The sequence below is a fragment of the Pleurodeles waltl genome, chromosome 7 (genome assembly GCF_031143425.1).
Source record: "Pleurodeles waltl isolate 20211129_DDA chromosome 7, aPleWal1.hap1.20221129, whole genome shotgun sequence".
Lineage (NCBI taxonomy): Eukaryota > Metazoa > Chordata > Amphibia > Caudata > Salamandridae > Pleurodeles > Pleurodeles waltl.
The window spans coordinates 1,035,935,634-1,035,963,035 of record NC_090446.1 but is presented as its reverse complement, the minus strand read 5'-3'; the positions used below and the strand labels follow the sequence as shown (position 1 = coordinate 1,035,963,035).

The following is a 27,402-nucleotide window of genomic DNA, read 5'->3' as shown; positions in this document are numbered from 1 at the left end:
GAATCCATGGCGGAGTTGATAAATGGGGGCGCCTCCAATCATTGTGGCCCTGTGCGCCACCAGAGCTAAAGCCGGTCCTGGCGTGTAATACGGACTCGCTTTGCTGGCACGCTTGTAATTACCACAGTAAGGCCTGTTTTATATCGAACGAACATGGGGCCTCTCATAGCTGCGTAACGTCCCTCAAGCCTTTGTGATCTATGACACTTACCTGCGTTCTCTCACAGATTTCTCGTGTTAGCAAAGACGTGTGACGACCTACGCTGCTACACGTTTCATCGACACCAACGGCCTTAGAGTGCCTAATGGCTTTATTATACGTATTCCTTGACAGATCTGATTCTTATGTGACTTTTACGACATTACAGCATGCTGACAGAGACGAGAAAAGGCGAGTAAACAATTGTCAATTTTGCACCTCAAACCCGAATCGTGGGTAAGCTTAATACCCCTTTACTAGGTGGCTGATGGAGCAAATTAAAGAAAAACAAAAAATATTCCCTTTGCTTGCTCGGCTATCTGGAACTTTACTGGCACGTGTCATATTTTACTCGCAGCAAAAACTGATTCAAAAACCTTCGTGGAAACCTTTTGTCAGAAAGGATTCTTCTAAAGGATCAAATAGACGCGCTTCATTTTTTTTTCTTTTTTTCATATCATTATCTTTAGCCGTTTTGTTCTGTGCTTCCAGGGAGATGAGCAGTTTTTCTTCTGAAGGCTCCCTCCTCACCTGACATCCAAAAGTCATTCGAGATGACGGAATTCGCCACGAGTACCTCGGGGATGGCTTTTATGAAAAAGATACAGCGTTACCAAAAAAGGAAGCTTCTACAACTGGGCTGTCAGTCTCGAAAGAACGAGTATTAATCTCCGGGGCATTATCTAGGAGGGCTTGGCGAGTTTCCTGTCAGTGAAAGTGAGAGTTCCCAGGCTGCTAGGTACGGGATGCCTTCTAGTCGTCAGCGCTATTTCTAAATACGTGAGTGCCCCCGTGTATGACTTCTTGCTCGGGCCTAGTTACTTCAAGTGCTCTGTCGCTGCTCACAAGCTCTCTTCCTCTTTCAGCCTGCATGGAAGTTTCTTTTTACAGTTCCTCAAAGTGTATTGCTTCCCCCCCTTCACTTTCTTCATTTAAATGTCTTTCTCCATTCGGGGGAGTAGGAGACACAAAATGTCTTGGGGGGTTGGGAGGATCAGGCTTGGGGGCCCAATACAAATTTCCTGTGGCTGAAGGCTGCTGGCTTCAATAAACCTGTACAATCACAGAGGTTTGAAGTGAAATAGTGATATTAAAATGTGTTTTTTATAATAAAAAAATGTATAGTATTACTTCATTATTTTGTCTTTTTTTTGTACCCTTGTTAACACTCTCTGGGCATTGATTGCACCCCAGTACCGGTTTAATATCCAGTTAAAAAAAAATACAGCAATAAGTATTAGAAAGATGACCAGTCAGCTTTTGAAAAGGGCCTTCCACTGTGCTGCAACACGTGTTGCTGTACTTTTAGTAACTTTTTGTAAGAAAACAGGACTTTTGCAGGTTTCCCCCAAATGTTTGGCTCATTTTTTCACACTAGCTGCTGATTTTCGACTTTGAGAGAGCACTGAGGCCTGCTGTCCAGGCCTCAGTGGTCTTTTTCCTTCTAAAGTGCTACGTTAAATTTGGTACCCCCAATTGGCATGTGCTGACTTACTTATAAGTCCCTGGTATATGGTACCGAGGGCATGTAAGTGTTGCTGTCCACATAAGAGCTGCAACACTGGTTCTGCCACTCTGTGCCTGACAAAGTGAAAACACGACTTTCAGCAGCCATTGCAGACTGAAGAGGCTTGCATTGCACTGCACACCCGACTTTGACATTACCACTAATGTGAAAGTCCACTAGTTCCTTAACTATATATGTAAGTCTCCTCTAAGGTAGACCTATAAAGCCCCATGGCAAGGAGCTGTATATTGTTTAGACATGTATTTTATGATGTCTTTGCAGCAGAGCCCTAAAGTGTTTTGACTTGCCACTGTTAGTTTGCACTTGATTTTAAAGTTTTTAAATGATTTAAAAATTCATATCTCTGGAACCCTCTGGTGGATTTTAGTCATCAGGGACTCTAAAAATTAATAAAAATATTTTTTTATTTTCTTTATAAATTGTTGTTGTGTCTCTTTCTTGTTTTGTGAATTTGTTATTGCTTTTTTTAATGCTGTTAAATGCTTTACACATTGCTCCTTTGCTAAGCCTTGCTGCTCTGTGCCATAGCTACCAGGTAGGCTCTGAGGGTTGAGCAAAAATCTCTGACTGGAGCCAAGAAGATAAATGCGTGTGTACTGCATGGCATTGATATACAGTACACCCATTTTCTTATGCTTTTGAACTATATGAGCTAGAAACATATTGCTTTCCTTAAAATCTTTAGGAAGCTGTCTCCCTATATGGTGCATTAAAAAGAAGTACACCATGCAGAGAGTCCAGTGGATCCCCAATTGGTTGATTGAGACCAAAGTAGATAATACCAACGCTCTCTTTTATGGTAGTGTGGGCAAGCAATTAGGCTTATCAGAGGGCAGTGCTAAGCATTTATTGTACTCACAGAGGCAGTAAATGAGACACACACTCAAAAATTAATCTGAGAGCTATTTAGAAAAATAACACTTCTGTTTATATATGTTTTGAAACCAAGAACTTTGTTAAAGAGTAAGTACTGTTTTTTATATCAGTTTTTACAGGTAAGTGAGAGGTTCAAACCTGTGCACCTTTACACACAATGCAATCCTATGTAAGGAAAAGTCAGTAATGCATAAAGGTAAGTACAGTCAGTTTCAGGGGTTCACCTTCAGGGTTTGGAGCTGACGAGGCCCAAGGTTGAAAGTACTACCGGCAGTTTGTCGGGAGACACCTGGATTTCACTGGGAGCAGGGTGTTAATGAGGTTGTAGCTGGGCGCGCTACAGCAAAAGCGGGGGCCACATGGAAACAAGCTGCACTGGGGGACTTGGGGACAAGCCAGAGACCTCAAAAATGGGGGATTAGGCCGCATGGGGTCTTGAAGCAAGGGTGAACGGGCCGGGCGGTTCAGGTTCAGAGTGGTTAGGGCAGCAGAGCTGGTGCGGAAAGATGCTCCTCACGGTTAGGGGCCAAGAGCTGGCACAGGCAAAATTAAGACTGCTGGGCCACACACAAAGTGGGTGTCAGTGGTGCTGACATCCCTCAATGGCAGCTTGGTTTCTAGTGCAGGGGGAATCCTGAATGGACTTTCACTGTTGGTGCTTTGTGCTGAAAGGCTCTGGTTGGTCCTTGTGTCTTCAAACTTTGTGGGAGATGGATCTGGTCCTCAAGAGCATGGGTACATCTCCAGGTCATCTGCGTCATCGGTCGGGCCGGGGAGCTGCAGGACCGTGGACCAGGCTCTCCTTGTCGGTGCCTGGGCTCTGCAGGGAAGTAGCTCCTCTACTTCAGGGGAGTCACTCTGTCACAATTGTTGGGAAAGTTGTGAGCAGGCAGGGTTTCAACCCAAAAGTCCACAGCTGTTCTGCTGTTCCCACCACGCAGTGATTCTTCTTCATCCTTCTGCTCTTGATCTGTTGAATCTGAGTTCCTGGGTTCAGGGGTGCCATCTAAATACTTAATTTAGGGGTGTTACAGGGAGTGACAGGTAGCAACCAATTGGTTGCCTACCTTTAGGGTGACTGCCCTCTGCCGGGAAGTGGGCATAACCTGACCATAGAATACTAATTCCGTCCAAAACACAATGAAGGAATTTGAAGAGTGGTGTCCACATCAGCTAGCCCACCTTATGGGTGGGACTGCCATGATGTGGTCTCATCTCCTAATCTTACTAATTTTCCTGCCTGTCTTGCCGCCAGTAAGAGGGGTCAGGATGGGGCTGGTCTTCTCCACCATCTGAAGTGGGTGCATAACAAAGGCAGCTGGTCCTTTGAAGCTTCCCGCCCTGGCATGTCCATCCTGCCTGGAAGAGGTAATAACACCTCCGCCCAGAGCAGGCTTTTGTTCCTGGCCTCTGAGAGCGTTGACTGTCACCTCAGTAGATCAGAAATCTGTCTAGTGTGGCGGTGCTGGTTCAGACCAGTCAGTCAATACACTAGCAGTCGATTAGATTTTCAGGGGTCACCTCTAAGGTGCCTTCTGTGTGCATGTATTAATAAATACATCACTGGAATCAGTGAGGGTTTATTAATACAAGATGTTTGATACCAAACATTCCTAGTTTCATTGAAGCCATCATGTAGCTTGGGAACCCGTATTGACCAGTGTCCAGCACATGTATCTAAAATGGCATCCCTGTTCATTTACTATGTCTAAGAATCAACAAAGACATAGCAGGGGCATACCTGCTCATGCAGATTTGCCATCACGTGATGTAATGGGCTGGAAGGCCTTCTGTAGGGGTGACCTACAAATATCACATGCAGTAGTAGCGGACCTGGCACACGGGGATGTGTGACAGGTTATGTTTTCACTTTTGTCTGCACCAAGTCACGCAGCCTGCGATGGCAGTATTGTGTGCGTTTAGTGAGGGGTCCCTGAAGGTGGCACAATTCGTGCTGGTGCCGTTAGGGACTTTCTTTACTACCTCAGGCCCTAGGTTCCAGAGGTACCATTTACTAGGGTCTTACAGAGGGTGCTAAAGGTTACTGCAAATTGGAGAAAGTAACTATACAATTTCGGGAAAGAGATCTGGCACTGGGGACCTAGTTTGCAGGAACCCAGTTCACTTTCTGTCAGAATCGCATCAGATACCAAGCAAAACGTGGTGGCTAACCATGCCAAAAAGGGTACTTTCCTACAAGAGCCCACTACCCCCCAAACAAATAAAAAAGTATGAAACTAATCTTTGCCAAGAGAGTCTTTATCTTTTAAGGCGAAGAACCTGGAAAGGCCATCTGCATTTGCGTGGTCAGTACCAGGTCGGTGTTTCACTGTGAAGTCCATTCCCTTTTAGGGAGATGGACCACCTCAACAGTTTGGGGGTTTCACCTTTCATGTGCATCAGCCGTCGGAGAGAGCTGTGGTCGGTTACGTCCTGCCAATGAGAGCAACAGGTTGGGCTTGGCCATCATCGTTGATTTTGGATAGGACCACTCCTATCCCATGTTCAGAGACATTAGTTTGCACAATGAACTGTACTGTATAATATGGAGCTTTCAAAACTGGTGCTGAGCACATTGCTTCCTTCAGAGTATCAAAAGACTTTTGACAGCTCACTGTCCAGTTCACTTTCTTTGGCATCTTCTTGAAGGTAAGTTCTGTGAGGTTGGTCGCAATGGTGCCATACTCCTTCACAACCCTCCTGTAGAAGGACATCCCATCTCCTTCTAAGTTTTTCAGGGAGTACACCCATCACACCTTTCAATGTCTTGTTGAATGTTTCAACAAGACCATTGGAGTGTGGGTGGTATGGAGTGATAAATGTATAGGTCCTTCCACATTCAGCCCACATGTGTTTCAGGTAACCAGACATGAAGGTTGTACCCCTTTCTGACACCACTGTCTTTGGAAAGCCAGCTCTGGTAAAGATACCAATTAGGGCCCTAGCTACTGCAGGGGCAGTAGTAGTCTTCAGGGGAATTGCTTCAGGGTACGTGGTTGCACGATCCACTACAACCAGTATAAATCTGTTTCCTGATGCACTTGGAAGGTCAAGGGGACAGACAGTGACAATCCCTACCCTTTCAAAGGGAACTCCAACCACTGGTAGTCGAATTGAGGGGGCCTTTGGGTGGGCACCTGCCTTGCCAGTGGCCTGACAGGTGGCACAGGAGTTACAGCACTCCTTCACCTTCTGGGACATCCCTGTCATGTAGAAGTGGTTCACCAACCTACTCCAAGTTTTAGCCTGGCCAAGATGCCCAGCTAGGGGGATGTCATTGGCCAATGTGAGGAGACATTCTCTAAACTGCTGTGGCGCTCACACTCTCCTAGGGGTCTCTGGCCTCAGTGTAAAGGAGTCCCTCCTTTCAATAGGTCCTGTGAGAGCCACTGACATCTCCCTTATTCTTACCAGCAGCTTGCTGTCTCAGGCTTTCAAGAGTGGGGCAGGCCCTCTGATGCTGGCACAGAGGATCCCCCTGTACCCAAGAACTCTGCCATGTAAGGTCCAAGTTCCTGGGGCTCACTCCCCCCTGGGACTTACAGGTCTTCTCCGTGAGGAGAGGGGCCCTGATCTGGTATCTGTTTAAAAGCTGGTTTCTCAGTCTTCTTGCCAGTTCTCTTGGTAGGTTGGGCCATTATCCAAGGCTCTAGCTCTACTTTTTCACTCATGAAGGAAAGGGGGGTGGAGTGGTAGGGAAGAGGTCAGCGGTGGAGATGACAAGCTTCTTAGGGACATTTGGGTGGGAAGAGGGTGAAGGTTTGGGAGTGGAGGAAGTGGTTGTAGGAGGTGTCTGCTGATTTTGGGTGCAGGTGCATGGGCTGGATACTTTTGTGAGGTGGATGGTTGTTGGGTGTCTCAATGCTTGCGTTTGTGTACTTTGGGAGGAGGGGGCTCAGACACAGTGGGAGAGGACACAGGGGACGTGTGCATGGATGTAGGGGTGGTGACTGCCAGTGAGGGGCGTGTAGTGATAGGCCTGATGGTGATGGTGGGAGTGGATGAGGATGTAGTGCATGCAGGTGGGAGTGTAGACGCAACTGGGAGGGAGGTGGACGAGGAAGAGGGGGACACAGTGGAGGCAGTGGATGTTGGTTTGTCTGCATCTGGATGGTGTTTGTGTGAGTGCCTGTGGGATGATGTGTGGTTCTTGTGTTTGCCTGAACCACTCCTGTGTGTTGTCTTGTGTGCATGCTGGTCTGCCTGTGTGCTTGGGATAGGTTGGGGTTGAGGGGAAGAGTTTGGGTAGAGGAAGTTGGAGGGGGGAGACTAGAAACAGAGACAATGGCTGCCATCAGGGAGGAGGCCAGAGCCTGGATAGATCTCTGTTGGGCCGCCATGCCAGAATGAATGCCCTCCAGGAATGCATTTGTTTGTTGCAAATGGGCTGACAGCCCCTGGATGGCCTTCACAATGGTTGACTGCCCAACAGAGATGGATCGCAGGTGGTCAGTAGCTTCCACACTCAGGGTAGCAGGGCTAATTGGGGCAGGGTCTGAGGTGCCGGGAGTGAAGGAGATGCCCACCCTCCTGAGTGAGCGGGCACAGGAAACAAGTTGAGGGGCTGCTGGGAGGGTGGTGCTGGTACGGGGTGGTGGCTGTACCTGTAATTTGGGTGGGCACAGAGGTGTCCGCCACCACCAGGGAGCTTCCATCAGGGGAGGTATCACTATCAGAACTCTCCCCCCCCCCCCCCCCCCCCCCCCCCCCCCCCAGTCTCCGCAGTGGTGCTCCTTTCGGCCTCCTGGGCCCCGTGGGATGCAGCACTCCCCGTCGCCGGTGCCTCTACTCCTCTGCCAGATGATGCTAATGCATATAAGGACAGGGTGACAAAACAAAAAGGGGGGGAGAGACAAAGGATACCATTGGTCACAGGAGGCAAAAACACCACGGTTGGCATACACGACACACACACACAGGGCACAGCCCTACTCACTAGGCAATGCACAAATAGTCACAAACACCAGCCCATGGACAGGTATACCTAACGCCAATTGCAGCATACCTGAGACCCACAGACCCCTGCCCAGTAGTGGATGCTTACTACCTTGGTTGGAGGAGGTTTACATCAGACCCTGCCCAACATGGGACCTACCCTGAAATGTTCGGCCTAGCCTAGGGGCACCCACAGGCCCACATCCCCCACCTGGAAGCCACTCCACCACACGCAAGTAGTATATTGGGGCACTGTACTCATCCCCTTGTGGCCCCCAAACGCCCATCCAGCTCCGGATAGGCCACCACCAGTATGCGGGCCATCAGGGGGTTCAGGGTTCGATGGGCTCTCCTTCCTCTTTGGGAGGCCATCCCTAGCTGGGCCTCCTCCGTCTTTCGTGCCCAGCGTCTCAGGTCCACCAACTGTTTGCGACAGTGGGTGCTCTGCCTACCGTAGACCACCAGGGTCCGCACATCCTTGGCGATGGCACACCATATACCCTTTTTTTGATGGGCGCTGACCTGCAGAGAAATACACATAGGTAAAGGTATCAGTCAGACCGTCCTGCCTGTTACACCCATGGCCCACCATAGCCCTCCCATCCCCTTACACACAGACATTGGCCACCATACATGCAGCACGCTGCCCAGGGCCCTTCCACCAAACCCCCCTCACCCTCCCCCCCACAAGAGGCCCTCACACACAACTCCATGCATTCATGCCCCGTGCTCACTGTGTGCTCAACTGTTGGTCTGGTGGCCCATACAGCATTCGGTACTGGGTTAGGACCCCAGCCATCAGTCTCTCCAGCTCCCAGTGTTGAAGGCAGGGGCCCTTTCCCCAGTGACACGAGCCTTGGTCGGTTCCAGACACAGGTCACAGCAGCACTTGCAGTGTAGGTCCTCTCCTGTTGAAGGTCAGGTAGTAAGTGAGTGAACATATAGAAAATGGCGGTCACGTCAGCGGGGGTGCGTACTATTAGCGCCGGCGTACATCACCATTGGCCACTGTAACCCATAGGGCCCAATGTTATCCAATGAGGAGTTGCACTGCGGTCCTCGACCGCCTCCCGCAACGGTGCACAACGTCAGCGGAATTACCTCATTTCCACATGTCCCTCCATACAGGACAGGCATTTGTCCATCTCCTTCCACCCCCATTCCCCACTCCGCCACCCCTCCCCCCCCGCTCCCCCCCCACCCCCCCCTCCCCACCATTTGCGGGGTGGTTCTCCTTCTGCAGGGGGACGGGTGCTGGTGGCCTATTGTTCTTGGGGCGGCGCCTTCTGTCCACTAGCTGCAGCGGAGGTGGAAGGCTGTTCAGTGGTTTGGCTAGTGTCAGGGGCCCGCTGGTGTACCACTGCCTCCCTCATGGTGTTGGCCGTGTTTGCCAGCACCCCTGCAATGGTGACCAGGGTGGTGTTTATGTCCTTTAAGTCCTCCTTGATCCCCAGGTTCTGTCCCTCCTGCAGCCGGTGGGTCTCCTGCAACTTGCCCAGTATCTGGCCCATCGTGTCCTGGGAATGGTGGTATGCTCCCAGGATCTTGGTGAGTGCCTCCTGGAGAGTTGGTTCCCTGGGCCTGTCCTCCCCCTGTCGCACAGCAGTCCTCCCAGTGTCCCTGTTGTGCTATGTCTCTGTCCCCTGAACTATATGCCCACTGCCACTGTCCCCAGGTCCCTGATCGTCCTGTGTTTGGGGGGTTGCCTGGGGTCCCTGTAGTGGTGGACACACTGCTGATTGATGTCTCCTGGGGATAGAGTTATGGGCCTGCTATGTGGGTACTGTGGCGGTGTTTCCTGAGGGGGGAGGCTCTGTGGTTGTATCGGACTGTGCGTGGCTTACCGACTGTCCGGAGGTTCCTCATGTGCCAGGTTGGTCATGCAGATCCAGGCGTCCAGAGCTGCTTTCATCACTGTGGGCCTCTTCTGGATGGGGGGGACTGTGGGGATGTAAATGCAGTGTTATAGTTTCTGGGTGTGACATCTTGTGCATGGGTGTGTTGCCGTCTATGGTTGTTATTGCCCTGGCAGCTTTACCTTGTGTGAGTAGTTATTTGTTGGTCTTGATTATTCTCTCCAGTGTGCATGCTTTAGTGATGGCTGTCCATGCAGGTCTGTGATGGGGGTCTGTGCATTGGTGTTACATGCAGGGCTTGGTTTTTGGGAGGGGTGGGGCGGGTTGTGATTGTGGGGTGTGTGTGAAGTGGTGGAGTGATGGTGGGGGTAGGTGATGGCATGCAGGTAGGTGGGGGTGATAGTAATAGAGATTTGACTTACCAGAGTCCAGTCCTCCTCCTACTCCTGCCAGGCCCTCAGGATGCATGATTGCCAAGACTTGCTCCTCTCATGTTGTTAGTTTGGGAGGAGGTGGGGGTCCACAGCCAGTCCTCTGTACAGCGAGTTGGTGTCTTGCTGCTGTGGAACGCACCTTCCCCCGTAGGTCGTTCCACCTCTTCCTGATGTTATCTCTTGTTCTGGGGTGCTGTCCCACGGCATTAACCCTGTCCACGATTCTCCGCCATAGATCCATCTTCCTTGCAATGGATGTCTGCTGCACCTGTGATCCCAATAGCTGTGGCTCTACCCTGATGATTTCCTCCACCATGACCCTCAGCTCCTCCTCTGAGAATCTCAGGTGTTGTTGTGTTGCCATGGGTGTAGTGTGAGTGGTGTGGGTGAGTGGGTGAGGTGTTGGGGTGTGTGATGTAAGGTGTGTGGATGGTGTATAGGTGATGGTGGTGTGTGGCTGTGGTCTTGCTATCTCTCTTGTGGCAATTGTTTGTAGTCATAAAGGGTTGTGGGTAATGTGGGTGTGTGTCATAGTGGTGGGGGTGTATGGACGTGGTGTGTGTATGGGTGTTAGGAGTGTGTAGTTTGAATTGTCCAATGTGGTGCTGTTTCGTATGTGTGTGTATTTTTAGCGCGGAGGTATGTAGCGCCAATGGTTTACTGCCATTGAATGTCCGCGAGCGGTGATTCGTGGGTGTAGTTCTGTTGGCGTAATGGTGTGGGTTTGGATACCATCAGTTTATCACTGACCTTTGGTCTGGCGGACTTGTGTGTGTGGCTGTATAGTGACAGATTGCTATGTGTGTGTCATGATATGGGTAGTGGTACTCCGCTGCGGCAGAGGTATGTTGGCGGCAGTCAGCATGGCGGTAAGCAGTACTTACCGCCAATGTCATAATGAGGGCCATAGATTCATACTTTGAAATTATAAACTTTTAAATACATAAATTTAAGGGTTTGTGCTCCCTTGCACTGGTTGTACAAATGTCCAGCTATATATTAAGGCTTTTGCACCTGTTAAAAATATGTGCTGTATAGAGACTAGGCATGCGCCTTTCTCAGTGCACTGTAGCCTTTGGCATCACGAGGGGGGCATTGTTGTTGTCACGTGTATACTAGCTCATGTTACTGTTTGTGAGAAAAATGTGTGGGTTCACCTCTGCTTGCAGAAGGCAAAATTAATCACTAGCACTCTACAGTCATTTAGGTAATCTCAAAGCAGTACGTCTTTTGCAGTGTCCCAGAATATGGAGAAATACCGTACAAAGTAGAAATAGTGCATGGTATGTAACTTCTAGTTTGTTGATACAGCGGCTGTCTCAGGAAAGTAGTTTATGGCTACTACAGACTGGTTGCTGCTGTTCCACGTGCCCGCATGTGACCCCGGTGCTAGTGTCAGCTTGGATCTGTGCACAATGCTAGCTGTGGTATTATTTATATTGACAGAGTTGTGGTGGGAAGCGAAAACTCAGACAGCAACATAGTGGTGCAACGCAGTAATCACATATTTAATTTTTCTTAGGTGCCCTAGCTACCATGCAGTTTATTCGGCAGTATGCTGTATGGTAAATTCAGCTTATCCAGCATTTACCTTCTAGTCCCTATTACCTACCTATTCAGCGTTATGCCACTTTAACGGTTTTTATGTGAATTTACACGAATCATTTCATTGTATCATGATTCTCAGTGCCAGGGTCTTAATTTGGCGGTTTAATCGTTGCCTCTTCCTCAGCAGCCTTTCGTAGCTGCCATGTTTTTCGGCAGTAGTGGTTCTCTGACTTACATTTTATCTCAGCAGACTCTCTCCTCTGCCTCTCTTCTACAGCCTTTTCACTGATTTTTCTTCCCTGAACGCTTCCTCAACACCGCAGCTGAATCTCCGAAGTCCTCCTTTCTTTTTTTCAGATTCTAATTTGCGAGAGAGCTGGTGAGACTGAGTTTCCAGTGGAACTTCCCCACCTAGGATTGGCTGGCTATCATGCCTAGGTGCGTAACCTTTCACTGGACGTCTTGCGGTCATTCAAGCATCAATATCAATGTCGTAAAAGAAATTGATGATCTGATTGTGCAGATCTTTTGTAACATGGGTGGTGTTTCTCATCTATAGTGACACACGACAGATTGATGAACGTACGACCAGACTTGTTGAGATTTATCTTTTGGTTGCATAAAGTTTGCTCCACGCCTGCTTCTAATGAGCAAAACATAGGCAAGGCCACTTCTGGCTGACAAGGGCATGAGCAGGGCTTCTTGACTAGGTAAATTGGGACCCGTTTAGGGTAGAGAGCTGCTACTTGCAATGGGTAGTAACAGGTATAGGAAAACTTAAGTGGGACCTGGGGGATAATCAGACTATTTCACCGGATAATAAAACAGAATACCTTCGTAGTGAACTGAAGACGCAAACACGCTGGCAGTGCAAAGGTATCGAATAGTTGAGAAGGGGTACAGGTAGAACAAGTAGTGAGGCTTTCATCGTGGGTGGGTCAGGGCAGTGATGGGAGTGGCTAAGCTACAAGTAGGAAATGGGGTGGTAGTGCATACTCTTCAGCATTGGTCCAGCGTTTGGGTGGTTAGGATACATGCAATGGTGTATTAGAGAAACAGAGCTGTGTTCGTTCACTAGAAAATAAGGACAAATGCAAGCAGTTACGGCCATAATATGTCAGAAAATAAAACAGCCATCTGTTTAGTTTCTGCCACTCTCCCATCTCGTCATTGTCAGCTGTTTCCCACTATGTTCAGTGCCTACGCATTCTTCTTCTCAGAAGTTATAATTTGTATGACTTTAAATGTAACCAGATGTATATGCTAGGTACAGCACTTCATCCTTTGTCAAAATCGTAGAAATGCATGAAGTGTTATCATATCTGCTTAATCTGTACATTAAGTATACGTTTTAGTTTACTGTAGTTGTGTCTTTTTGTCAAACTTCAGCTTTGCCATTGCTTGCGTTCTATATGTCTTACTGTGGTTCCCTTACTCTTGGCAGACAAACTGTAATTTACTTGCAGGATGAATAGAATAGTTTTACAAGAATGTTTGAAAAATCCAAGCGCACCGCAAAATTGAAATACTTTTATTTTAGGTCAATCTTTCTGGAATCTTCATTTATCCTTTCGGCTGCATAAATATTACTAATAGGTATGCACTTTAGTGCAGTATGATTTGGTATTTCAGTCAGTTATCGATTTCCAGTCCTAGCGGCGGCTGCGACAAATATCATGGGGAGGGGCTAGAGGGATGACGGGGGCAGGGAGAAATAAATGTTTTTTTTTAATTTTTTTAAAAAAAGAGACTTACCGTTTGCCATCGCCGTCCTCTCTTGCCTCCTCACCCATTTCCTGTTCTGGACACCAGAACATGCTCCCCAGCAACCCTGGTGCTGTTTTCATGCTGAAGTTAGCATGAAAGCAGTGTCAAGATTGGCCTGAGCGCCTTGGATTGCCACTCAGACGCAACCATGGGGTCTGTGCAGTTTCTCCAGCCCCGCTATGAACACAGCCCGACTGGAGAACCCAAGTGGGCATGTGTGTTTGGCCGGTTGTCCTAGGCCTTCCAAACACACATGCACACGTAGTGCCCTCAATTCCTCAGTCCCCCTCCCACCTCCTGAGTCCCAGCCTCGGCCCTCCCTTCACATGCTGGCTGAGCCAGTGGGGCTTCCCTCTTCAGCCGTTGTGGAGGAGCCACCCTTGTTCAGTCCTGAGCATGCACGTTTTTTAAGAGGCTTCCTCAACTGAATCAATAAGGGGCTTGACCAATAAAGTGGATGCTTGGGTGCTAATGTATACAAACAGACAATGGTTACTTCGGGTTCATTTAAACACAAACTAGTTATTTGAGGGCTGAGGATGAAAATAAATGGCACCTTACAAGATCATATTTATGAAAATCATTAATGTTTGTATGTATGTATTGGAATTCCTAAAGCTGGAGCCTAGTTAGCTAGCAACAGAGCGCTGTACGGGGGGCATGCACCATTTGGGGTAGGAGACAGAGGTAGGTGGTAGAGCTCGTAAAGGGGTGAAGAGTTCGTATATCTCAAGTAATTTTTCTAGAAGAGGCGAGTTTTCAGTTTCTTCCATAATTGTAGGAGGTTTGGTGCTGTCCACACCGTAGGAGTTTAGGCTGAGAAGATTCGTTTTTTTCTTTCTTCAGTGTCTAATGTGGTAACGTTGGACCTCCTTGTCTGGGGTCAAACTCTAGATATTGCTAGTTTGGTAGCTAGGTAGACTGAGGTCTTGATGTAGAATGCCTTGGAAGTTATACAGCTGGTCTTTTTTTCTTTGGTATCTTGATGAGCTGTGCTGCTGTGTGAAGAAGGCCTTTCAGGGAAGGAAGGATGGTCTCAGCTGTGCAGTTGAAGAGGGTGTTGTCTTCATCTAAATGAGTGAGGACTAGGCCTTGAAATGTGGTTTTAAAATATTTTTCTGGGAGAAAACTCTTCACTTTTTGTAGGAGAGAGCGAGAGATGGAACTAGGCTGTTTTGATCTTCTTGGCAGTGTGTTCTTTGAGTGAGCGGTTCAAGTCATGGCTGAATCTGAGGGATTTGGCATGTTCAGTCATTTGGGGTCTGAAGTTCATTAGGTTTAATTTGGAGAGACAGAGTGAATGTTTGCCAAACGGGAGGAATTCATCCTTGTGTAGTTTAGCTTTATGCAATTTGTTGGCATCCAGATCGGGATGAGTTCAGGGCAGGCTCTGAGTCTCTGTATGACACTGGTTGAGAAGATTTTTAAATAGATCTGAGTGTCAGCAGTATAGTGGTGGTTTTCTCTGCCAAAAATGTTCCTAATGGTTCCATAAAAAGACTTAAAATGATGGATGAAAGATTGGAGTCTGCAGGGGCACCATAGGTGAGGGGGAGAGTCTGTGTTCTGGTAGTTCCTGTCAGAATGAGTAGCTGTCAGTTGCTTAGGTAGGATGTACACCATTGTAAGATTGTGCCAGTGAACCACATGTGAGTTTACACAGATTGGCTCTTGCTGGATGGTCGAAGGTGTCAAACGCTGTGGAGACATTGATGAGGATCAGTAAGCAAGGGCTGTTCTTGTCATTGAGGAAGAGTGTGTCATCAAGTGCTTGGAGCATGTCTATTTTAGGTATAATGCTGTGGTCTGAACTTCAGTTGATATACTTGAAGTAGGTTATTCTTGCTGATCTCCTCCTGTAGCTGGATGGCAACTACCTTCTCAATGATGTTTGCAACAAATTAGAGTTGAGTTATGGGTTGGAAGTTGACATAGTCAGCTGGATGTTGTGTAGGCTTTTTCAGCAAGGGGAGGTTCTGTCCGGTCTTGATGCTGACCAGAAAAGTAATATGGGATAGTGAAGCGTTGACAGTTTCAAGAAGGGTGTGTGAATGTTTCTCCTTTCAGAGACTTTTTGGAGGTGGGAGGTGTAGGAGGTCTGTAGTAGGTGGCTTTGAATGAGTTGGAAATGTTGTAGAGAGCTGTGTGGGAGACTGAGTTGAAGGATCACCAGTTAGTGGTGTGACAGCTGGGCATAGAGTAGATGACGATGATGAACTGGTGATGTTAGATTTGATTTTGTTGATTTTCTTCATGCAGTATAGGTTGATGTGTTGTATCTGATGGCTGAAGTTTTTATACAGGTTCTGGGATGGGGTTGGCACGCTGTGGACAACCTGAAATAGGACTTTGCTTTGGCTCATTGGTCCATTCGTGGTGATCTTGTAGTTGGAGGCTTTAGCTATGGTGGTGATGAAACAACAGCCACAGTGGAATGCTTTAAAAAGGGTAAGGTCCTCCTGGTATTTTTATTTTCTCCATTTCTTCTCCTGCCTTTGCATGTTGGTCTTTTTTCGGTACGTTCTTGAGTGTTCCAAAGTACTGATGCCTTATGCTTAGTGACACAAGGAGCATAGCAGTGTGTGATTCGTCAGAGTGGTGTTGTAGATGTTGTGAAGGGTGTAGACATCTGTTGAGAGCTGGAAGTATTTTGGTCGAGTTGATTAGTTCTTCTTGGAGTTCTTCTAGATCGACGTCCTTGAAGGCATGGAAGGTAATGTTCTTATTTTTCTGCTACCCTTCATGCGGAGAAGTAATGTTTAATGGTAAAAGAGTGGCGAGATGATGTGTCCAGTCTAGGATTATGGATGGCAGGCAGTGGATGTTGGGAGATACAGAGAGGGTGAAATCCAGCCTTTGGAGTGATTTGGTGTTTTTTTTCTTATTGCCATGGTTCTAAATAGAGAGGAGAGGGCTTCCTTCATGGTTTTGGTGCTGGAGTAGCTAGGCAGGTGAATATCCTATGGGGCAGACCTTTGAAGGTTGTGGAGGGTGAAATGCAGTTATGCCACTTCCTGAAACTGTGTGATCAGTTGGATGCAGGGAATGTGACATTTATTGCAGTAGATGCTGGGAAACCAGATAGCTTCTTGTAGCAATGGATGCTGGGAAGTGAAGTTTGCTTGCCTGGCTTGTGTTTTTTAAGATAATCTTGACAGGAAACTAGCGATGTCACTTCCTGAACATGTAGATGCTGGGATATGCAGTGATATCACTTCGTATTAGAACATTCGAACGTTGGCAGCTCCATTGAAAACAATGGAGTGCTGCTGGCTTTTACTGGCCGGTAAAAGCCCGCAGCGCCAACATTCCAATGTTTGCTTTGTTCACAGCAACAGCTGTGAACAAAGCCTCACGGAGCCCGAGGGGATTTTAATCCCCTCGGGCTCCGTGAGCAATTTGTTTTTTTTAATAGAACATTCTGCCCTGAGTGGCAGAATGTTCTAATAGCCTTAGAACCCGCCGAAGCGGGCTCAACCGGCTATTAAATGCCCTTTCCCTTGTTAAATGCCCTCGCCTTCAGCTCGGGCATTTAACGTGGAGCGGGCCTTTAATAGCCGGTAGAGCCCGCTACGGCGGGTTCTAAGGCTGTATTGGAACAGTTGCTGGAAAGTCTGGAAATGTCTTCTTGTTCAGGTGGATGCTAGAAGTAGTAAGCATATGGAACATATAGAAAGAGAAGAGAGCAGTAGAAGAGTTTTTGTAATATATTCACATATCTAAATGACACAATCAAAACATTAAAACAAACGATGCTCCAACAGTGGGATCTGAGTCAGCCCAGTGCTCATGTGGTTCAAATGTGTGAAAAGTGTCAATAAGAAAAGTAAAACAATGACTCTATCAATTTGTGATAGGATTTCAAGAGTGGATTTTTTCTCTTTCCTTGGTCATTACAAATGATAAACAATCAAAAGTAATCAAAATTTCAACATTTCAACCACATTCAGAGCGATCAAACATGGTCATTGCGAGGACAGGTTTATGTGGCATTGACGGGGGTGCATCCCTTGGATACACTATGAAGGTAGTGGGATACTGAATTATTGAACTGGGGGTTTGTAGAAAGGAGATGAACTCCAACTGTGTCAAATAATGGTATATCTGAGTACGTTAGAAGGCCAGCTTACATTCAGTAGGGGCTGTTCTTTTTATGCATTTATAGGGATGCCGAGGGCTTAGGTCAAGCCAGGGACTTGTGCCTAGAATTGCTTTGACTCACTGGGTTTTTCAATTTGTTTATATAATTAGGTTTGCTCTGTTTTACCCCGGATTGTTTAGGTACATTGCACCCATTCCGTTGCATGATTTGAGCATAGCAGTTTGAGCTTTAATCTTAGTGCTTTTAGTAACCAGTGAGGTTTTTTGGCAGCAGTGGGTTGTGTGCGAGACAATATTTTCAGATAGGGACTTCTAACCATGCATCTTACTGGATATGGCAAATCAAGGGTACTGCTCAACATTTTCTGGATCCAGTCTGATGCCTGGGGGATATTCTAAGGTGAAAAATCTGCAGTTAGATAGAATCTGTCCTAAAGTGCACCAAAAGTAATTAACTTGGTTGTGTGCTTGAGCTATAGGGTAGCCTCTCTTACGTAAGTAATATGCTTTTTGGGTGCTCTGGTATGGATTGAGTTGCTGTTTGGACAGCATTCTGACACTGCTTATGTCAGTAATGTGTTTAAGTGAAGGAGATGTCGTACTCCAGAAGTTTTGCCTCTGTCATGCCTCCTTTACTAAGAAGGTGCAGAGCCCACTTATAAAAGATCCAATCACCGGAGGGTATTGCACATGAGATGTCTTTGACCGTATGGAGGTACTCTGCCATGTAAGTCATGCCTCTATATGTTCACAGAACTTCCCAGCTAATTGTGGTATTCTTATGCAAATTGTTGGGGTTGGAGGTACATTATTATATGTATGTTTATAGTTGATTCTGATAGATGCAACTAATGTACTACCAAGCAAATGAGCTTTCATCCACACTGTCTTGACTGATAAAATTGCCATACTGTTCTGCCTGCACAAGCCGTGTTCAGTCCTAATTGTTCCTACCGGTTTGTTGATACAAATATTTAGGCCTTTCCGGCAGTTTCCATCCCATTTCCTGCAGTGACTGCTCTATTGCTGAGGATTGCACAATGTCTTTAGGTCCCAACTTTTTCTCAAATGTGAATGATCCATAGAATATTCAGTGCTGTGTCTGTGGAATTAATACAGAAAGATGTGGGACTAGTACTTGGTTGTTAACCTGGGGACCGGTTGATGTGGAGTTTTACGTTTTAATCATGCTTCTACACTTGTCAGCCTGTGCAAAGCTCTTTTATGTTCCTGAGAATACACAATATCGTGCTTTGTTCTCTGTAAAGTGCTTTGCTGCACCGTCACCTCATATTAAATACTACTTTTTTAAATGAAGACCCTAAATGCAGATGTTTTGTATCAAAACGGTCACATAGGTGTACCTTTTGACGTTCTCTGTTGAATTCCTTTTGTAGTGTCACTAATTAGTTGTCTTACTGCTGCTAAAATCAAAACTGTCAGTTTTAGATGCACTCCAACTACCACTAAGAATCAGAGCGCACTGCTATGGTTTAAGAAAACTTAAAACTGTAGCTTGCTACTGGTAGTGTTAAATCAGTCATGATAACTTCTTTGTTTATCCATCCATTATGTCTTCAATGCTGCAGCAAGATACTTCACAGTGGACAATTCTTACTAGAGGCGAGGCAGCTCAAGCATTCCTGAAGGGCCTAGTGCGCTCTGAGTGACAGGTGTTGCCAGAGTTGTTACATTTTAGTGACATCCTTCCCTCATGCTGTTGAGGTTGCATATAGGATAACGACAGGGAAGCCAACATTGCTGTGCGAGCAATGCAGAATAGGTGAACCTGATGGTTGGGGCAGCTGCCAAAGCAGTTATTTAATTATTACATTCCAGGCTAACTCGGAAGTCAAAATTAGCTGTCATTAGACAAAATTGATAGCCATTTATTCGTATATTTCACTGTCCAACAATTGAAAGGTTACCATATGGTTTTAAGTCTGCTGGGAATTTGTATTTATTATTTACTGTGTTTTAATATTCTAGTTTACATAATGTGCAGAAAAGTACTTAACCGTTCTTTGTTCAAAATATTTTTTTAAAACTTTACAAAACATCAAAATGACAATCACAGAAACAATTACCAAATAAATAATAAGTCCCATTTAGTAAACCCATATCATATAATTTCTGATGGATACTTCTAACTACAGATTACTCACTTTGTGAGTATCCCCAGGAGCCAGACTAGCTCTAGAGATTTTTCTCCGCAAGTCATTCATTTATAAGTATGTAATTAGGTGCCGTTCTGGGGCTCCACACCGGGTCCATCGTACCACCGGCAGTGATTTTGGGCCATATAACCGCCTTCTCTCTGCATTGTATTTTTTTTCCTTGCCTTCTGATGCAGACCCGGATGTCCCTCCCACAGATTCTGTACCTTGACAGAATATTTTTCCAAAATTGTTTCCAGTGTGCACGGGGCATTGTCCCTTTCAAAATGACAGGTTTTAAACCCTGAAAGGATTGGCACATATCAATGTCGGTGATGGACTCCAACAAGGTCTGTCTCTGTATCTGGGCTCCCCGCATGATTCAAAATCATGCGGCGTTCTTGTTCTCGAGAGAGGTCATTGTCCCACTTCAAATCTTCAGGTAAGTCCAAATTGAAGGAAAAACATAAGAAGTCAAAGCTCAACTCACCTTCTTTATGCCACTCTCGTCAAGAGAAGTTGCATGGATGTCAGAGTACCCCTTGGTCTTGATCTCTGATCATGGATCTGATTCTAGAACTAGTCCAGATGCAGCCCGAGTGTTTAGGTGTTGCTGCAACAAATACAGGTCTTCAGAGGCACCAGGTTGCAGATTTTTGGCACCATACCGGATCCCTTTGGTGTGCTTAAGGGCCCCATGGATACGAGGAGAAGTCAAAGCTCAACTCACCTTCTTTATGCCACTCTCGTCAAGAGAAGTTGCATGGATGTCAGAGTACCCCTTGGTCTTGATCTCTGATCATGGATCTGATTCTAGAACTAGTCCAGATGCAGCCCGAGTGTTTAGGTGTTGCTGCAACAAATACAGGTCTTCAGAGGCACCAGGTTGCAGATTTTTGGCACCATACCGGATCCCTTTGGTGTGCTTAAGGGCCCCATGGATACGAGGAGGCCTCCATTCGGGTTACCTACTGTGGATCTGTTCCTGACTGTACATCTAGAGCCTGATCCGGAGTCCGTCCTGACTTCAGATTTGCCTCCGACTCCTCATGCAGCACGGAGACCTGCAGTGCCCCTTTGTACATCAAGGCCAGCATTTATGCTGGAGAAAGAGCCTATAGTATTGTTGGACTTGGAAGTGAATCCTAGTGATCTCAGCTGGAGTTGCACACATCTCAATCTCAATCAAGATGAATTGTAGCTTTTTGATGAAGAGAATTTATTTTTGAAGTGGTCTGGACAACGTTCCTGACACTGGCCTCATCTCTCCACTAGCCGATTCCACAGAGGAATCAGTATCATTAAATACGGTTGTCAGGAGTGCTGCAGAAGTCCTTGATGTCTAGCTACTTCAGTGGATGTAAAAATCAGTGTCCTTATGGAGGCCCTGCAATCAAAGCAGACCTCCCCAGAGCCACTCCTCCTATTCAGTGGAACCACCCCCACCCCCCAGCAGAGGCAACATTAGTATCTCCCTCTGCAGCAACAGAACTAGCATGCCCTTTCGAGGTAAAGGTTGACAGTTTGGCTGACAACATACAGGCCCCCGGCAGCATCACATTCCCTCTTTGACAAGGGAACCATACAGAGCGTGCCAGCAGCAATCTCCTGGACAGGCTGCTGCTTCTGTTAGTTAACGGTGCCGAAGTCTCCATCCTTCACTCTCTGAAGGATATGCTTACTGTGGCTGAAATTCTGTGTGCCCTGGATCTTGGTAACTGGGTGGTGGCATTGGATTTGCAGGATGCCTATTTTCACCTTCCTATTCTGCAGTCCCACAGGTACTACCTGCGGTTTCAGGTGGGTAACAAGCACCACCAACAAGCACTTTGTACCCCTCTTAAGCCTTACTGGTGCACCTCGAGAGTTCACAAAAGTGATGGTTGGGGCAGCTGCCATTCTATGCAGGTTGCAAATACCAGTTGTCCCATACCTTGATGACTGCCTGCTGGAAACGGGCTCACCTCAAACAGTTGTCAACCACCTCCAGACAACCTGTTAACACCTCTAGGATTCTCCTTCAATGTGCTAAATTCACACATGACTCCTTTGCAGAGGCTCCCCTTTATTGGAGCTGTTGTGGTTACTGTGCTATTCTGAGGTTTCCCTCTACCTCATTGAGTCGAGGATATTGAGAATGTGATCATGATGTTTTAATCTTTGACCTGGTTTCAGTGACAGTGGTTCTGAGGCTTACTGGCCTCCTAGCCTTCTGCATCCTAATAGTGAACCATGCCAGATGGCACATTCAGGCTCTACAGTGGGATCTGAAGACTCACTGGGCTCAAAATGAAGGGAACCTCTCAGATTCCATCCAAGTGTTGATGGAGACTGCAAAAGATCTGCAGTGGTGCTGGTAGACCGCAATTGGAACAAGGTAGACCCTCTCCCTGTCACACCTAGAACTAATGGTTGTGACAGGTGCATTGTTACTGGGTTGGGGAGGTCATCTGGGAGACATGGTGATCAAAGGACTCTAGTCTACACTGGAAACCTGCCTCCACATCAACTTTGGGCAATTTGCTTGGCACTGAAAGCCTTCATAGCGTCCATCAAGAAGGAACGGGAGCAGGTTCTCATGGACAATACTATTGCCATGTGGGACTGCAAAAAGCAGGAGTGGGGTCAAGGCTTCTGTGCCATGCAGCCCAGCACCTCTGGAGCTGGCTAAATCTTCAGGGCATCTCCCTGGTCAGGCAGTACCTGGCAAGATCTTTACTTGCCAGGGCAGACAAATTCAGCTAGTGTTACCCAGTGGCTCAAAAATGGCTGCTGCACTCAAAGGTTACTTTCAGTAATGGTGAGGAAAGTTGCTGTATTTCTTTTCTACCTCTGAAAATGCACAAAGCGCCTGATTTTCAGGCATTAGAGTTCCAAAGGTATTTCTCCCCGAGGGATACTTCTCTGTTTGACTGGAGCGCAGGAATCCTGTACACCTACCCCTTTTTATCCCTCCATGCCCATAGTTCTGCAAAAGTTCAGGAACGACTGGGCCCAAATCCTCTGTGTGGCTGCAGATTGAGCCAGGAGTTTGTGGTATCCCGAACTTCTGGCCATGATCATCTATCCCCAAATCCTGCTGCCTCTTCTGTCGCAGCGGTAAGGCTGGATCATTTTCCAGAGCTTACACAACTTTACACCTCATGCTTGGAGATTGAGCCACAAAAGTTGATTGCTTTTGATCTTCCTTCAGGGGTAGTAAATGTCATTCTGATAGCCAGGTCTCTCTCCATCAAATGTGGGACTTTGGGAAAAGTTTGTTGTGTAGTCTTCCTCTTGGCATCAAGTCTCTGCAAGCCCAGTTATCTGAAGTCCTTATTTTCTCTCTATTATTCGCCGAGCAAGGCCTTGTTGTGGCCACAGTTAAGATTGTTTCTAAGCCTTATCAGCCTTTTTACGGTTATCAGATCAGCCATCACAGATTTCTCACCGACCCACACTTCTTCCAGTTCTGTGGAACAAACTCTTTCTTTTCTCCATCTTAAAAAGGCCACAACTATGATCTGTAATCTGTAAAATTTGATTACTTAGCACTCCGTGTTCGGCTGTGTGGGCAGATATCAGAAAGAAACTGAAGTTAGTATGTGGAGTTGGTGGTTAAATGTGCCGTGATGCCACTTTCGGGACGGCCCAGACCCAGTGAGGAAGTGCACTAATCCATCTACTGGCACTTTAGGGAATGCAGAGAAAAATTTCTGGATCCAGTCTTGTACCTTGAGGTACTCACAAGGTGAGGAATCTGTGGTTAGATTATCCACCAGCAAGAGCGTTACCAAAGGTAAGTAACTTTTTTTTTTTTATGGCCGAAACAGCCTGGTCATAAGAAAAGAAATTAAATGCTTGTTTATAAGTAATGTATTTGAAACAAAAGAATTGAACACATTGCAGATAAATTATACAAGTATGAACAGTATATATTATTTATCAATAGGTTTTCATTATGTAAATTTACAGTTTAATTGATAGGTTAGGTATGATTTATAACGTTTATGCAAAGATTAGCACCTTTATTACGAAATGTAACCCATGCCCGCCAAGAATACACATAAAGTGGGTTAGCCTCTCCCAGTTCCTTGTAGTTGTTTTGACTGCAGTGGACATCAGAAAATGAAACACTCTCAGTAGAGGTCTTGGAAATGGGATGGATAAAACATACGATTTAGAAATAACGTTATAAAATCATAGGAAAAACTATCAGTAATATTTAAGGTTGCTGATTTTGTGTCACATACTTAAATTCATAATTCAGATACAAGTTGACAGTGATAAAACATATGCTGTAGGGTGCCGTCTCTGAAATGCAACAAATTGAGCTACCAGAGGGTTAGCTTCCAAAATTTGTGAGGCTTCCAAAGGCAATAAAGCAGTTTATCATTCTATGCACGCTCTAGGTCCAAACCTTAAATCTTCACTTCAGCTTGATACTTTTTACCTTTTTTTTGTACACCCACAATGTTCTAATCCTTCCTAGTTTGGTGTGATCTAATCCTGAAATTGATGATCACTTCTTAAAGAACAGAATCTAAGAGCCTCCAAAGGGCATACTTCTACTGTTTTGTAAAGGGTATAACATTTGAATTATGCAGGAGCAATATTATCCTTTGGTCAACCAGAAAAAAGGCAATGCTTCAAAACCACTTAACTAACAAACAGTGAAAATTGCATCACCAAAAAACATTTACATCACAGATAATGTGCGTTTTTGTGAACGTAATGTGTTTTTTCTGCAAATTATCAAATTTTCTTCTCATCCCAAGTAAGGTAGGAAAAAGAGTTGTGTGAGTCCTTATAACCCTGGTAAAAATGTTCTTTGTATTACAAAAAAGCAAAACAAAAACACACAAAGGTTAAAAAAGCCCAGACCAAAAAAGGATAGATCAGAGCGGAAAAGTTAAAGAAAGAAAAGTCGACTATGTGCCCTTGATATTATTTAAATTGTCAGCTTTAATGTTCTCTTCTTGATTCCCATAAGTTCATAATATAACTGTAAATGTTTGCAAATAGGTTTAGCTTGTGGTTTATTAACGTGGAAATGCCCTTGCGAATTATAAGCAATGTATTAACAGAAGTGTGAAAGACTGGACTACAAGACTGAGATTGGGAGCACAACAGATTTCATGTGCCTAGGGGTAGCAAACTAAACATTCAGTAAACTTCTCTCAATTAAGGGAGGCATCTAAGACTCTCTGTGTACGTTTAGTGTGAAAAATGCCCTACTGTCAAAAATATGGATAGGTAAGTTTCCAGATGCACAGTGGAAATGGTACCTAAAGACCATATTGTCTTTTCTCTTTTCCTGAAGACGATTTCTGGCCTGGAAGCACAAGTTCATAAGCTGCGAGAAGAACTAATCCAGGTGAACACCCAACGCAAACAGCAGCTGATGGAGCTAGGGCAGATGCGAGAAGAGGAGAAGCAGAAGGCAGCCCGTGATCATGAGAATGTGGTCTGCAAACTTCGGAACGATATGGAGAAGATGAAATTGGACTTGCAGAGGGTTCATGCGTCTGACATGGAAACGATCTGCGAAAAGGTAGAGAGCCAAGGAGTCTCTGGTTGTGTTCTGGTTATGGGTACTAGCCTTAGGGGGAAGCTTTTTGGCAAAAAAGGGGTATGTGAAGGGAATCCAGTAGGAGTTGGGTGGAGCTACACAGGCTTTAACTTACTTTTTGGTAGATTTTGTTAAAATAAATTGTATGTTTCATTAAAAACGCCGTACAAGAGAATTGGAACAAGAGGGTATCTGATCTTTTTTAGCATTGTCCAAAACTTGACCTGGATTCTTTGCAGGTTTCCAGTATAACCAGCAACTGTTTTAATGTATTCTCATTTTGATTAAATAATACATAATGAATAATACATTTATTTATCTCATATCAATAGCTTAAAAATTTGACCACATTCCCGCCCATGTGAGCATGGGTGGGAAATCCTTGTCCTCAAGATTTGCTAACATGTATAGTTTTTGTAGGTAATGGAGCTAATCAGTTCAAGAGTAGAATGAGGGTAACATTTTGCAAATATACCTTTGGCTTTTATTTGAGATGGCTCACATGGAGCAATTGGAACTTCATGATACATATACATATAATCCATGTTCCACGCAAATAAAATTGCCATTGAAAAAAACTGTGCATTGCATTTTTTTTCATTGTTTTGAAGGTACCTCACCTGAGTCCACTTTGTGCAAACTGATAAGGTGGCCCTGATATTCCTGCCATGTGTGGCATAACAAGTCGGCTTTCTACCCCTTAGTTTTAATGAAGGAGATACTAGATCTATGTATGAGTCTTGAGGCCTGAAGGGCACAATATGCAGAAGTCACTGTAGCGGTGTTCTCAACGTGTGTTTTAGGCTTTTTTTTTACACTTCTTTTGTCATCACTCTCTTGGGTCGATTGTAAACTGGTGGCTGACTCCTAATTCTGACTTGTTTTGTTGTAGAAATTTGCATGATCCATGGATCTCAAGCATGAGTGTGCCTATATCATTTAAACAGGCTGTTAAAGTAGTCTGTGGATTAGTAACCACGTTATATACCAGACACAATACCTTGTCCACAATGGGTTATTTAATTAGTAGCCAATGCAGTGAGCCCAGCGGGCATAAAATGCAGGCTTTCTTTAATAGACTGATGACAATGAGAGCTGCATAATTGTCTTTCATTTGCAGCTGAAGCAAAGAAGGTTCCTGCCTGTCTAAACACAGTTTGTTTCAACAGTTCAGTATTGATTGTATAAACATGTCCTTAAAGGGAAAGAGATAAAATGAGAAATCCTTTCTGATAGAGACTTCTAACTGCAGAGTCCTCACCTTAGAATATTCCCCAGGCATCGGACTTGATCTGAAAAATCTTAAGCAGTACCTCTGCACAGGTGGGTGGCATTGATTGGCTCCGCCTTGGCGTCATCCACATCGCAATTGATGTCACAGTGCCCATTTAAGTGTGACCTTGGTGTATTAGCTTCAGTTCCTTTCTATCCACGTCAACAGCGCAGATCCGGAAAGCTACCTCAGTCATTTATGACCAACTTTTTTGACCCCCTTGAACACTATTTTTGACCTATTGCTACCACTGTGCTAGGACATGTCCCCTGCAGAACCTACAAAGTTTAAACCTTGCAGGGAATGTCACAGACAAATGTCGGGGGGTCCCCTGATGGTCTGTCTCCTGTTGGTCTGTATCTGGTGTTGGGCCACAACCCCAAGGCCTGTGTCAAGTGCAAATTGATACACCTCAAAGTTATTTGAGAGTAGGAGATGAAGTTCCTGGCGGCGCAGCTGAAGAAGGCGTGGTGCTGCACCTTGTCATGTTCCTGCTGTAGATCTTGAGGCCGTTCCTGGAGCTATTCCCACAGACAATCATCTTTGTGTTCTAAGACCTCTTCTTCCAAATGGGTAATTTCAAGAAACACAAGAAGAAGAAGACTAAGGGGGTTATTACAACTTTGGAGGAGGTGTTAATCCGTCCCAAAAGTGATGGTAAAGTGACGGATATACCACTAGCTGTATTACGATTCCATTATATCCTATGGAACTCGTAATACGGCTGGTGGTATATCCGTCACTTTTGGGACGGATTAACACCTCCTCCAAAGTTGTAATAACCCCCTAAGTGTTCTTAGACTTCTCCATCCACACACCATGCTTCTAGGCCCTGCTCCTGTACCTCACTTGCAAAGCTGATGTCCAGGCCTACTCCATGCTATCCAGCGTTCCGCGGTGCCAGAGTGACGCCCACCTAACTAAAAGAATTTTACAAAACCTGCACGCTATCTTTTGGCTGCCAGCTCCCTCTGGTGCTCCTTTGGGCTCCACAGAGCCACAAGGTAACCCAGCTAGGTTACCGCTGACAAGTTTGTGTCCAATGCCATATGGGTTCTCTGTTCCACCCTGGATCAGTATGACAATGACATGGGTGCCTATGTCCTCAGAGGCTTCAGTTCCCCCGGCGCTGACCCGGATGTATCCTGTGCCACTGGACGATGAACCTATCCACATTT

At 45.8% G+C, this 27,402-nt stretch overlaps 1 protein-coding gene across 4 annotated transcripts in view; it reads left to right on the top strand.

The window, feature by feature from the left end:
- CEP112 (centrosomal protein 112) overlaps window positions 1–27,402 on the top strand; it is a 1,991,189-nt gene that overhangs the window by 1,449,847 nt on the left and 513,940 nt on the right. For all 4 annotated transcript variants that reach the window (XM_069199882.1, XM_069199881.1, XM_069199883.1 and 1 more), the window contains one exon: window positions 24,703–24,933. In XM_069199882.1, coding sequence (XP_069055983.1) covers window positions 24,703–24,933 — 231 coding nt within the window. The remainder of the gene's footprint in view (window positions 1–24,702; window positions 24,934–27,402) is intronic.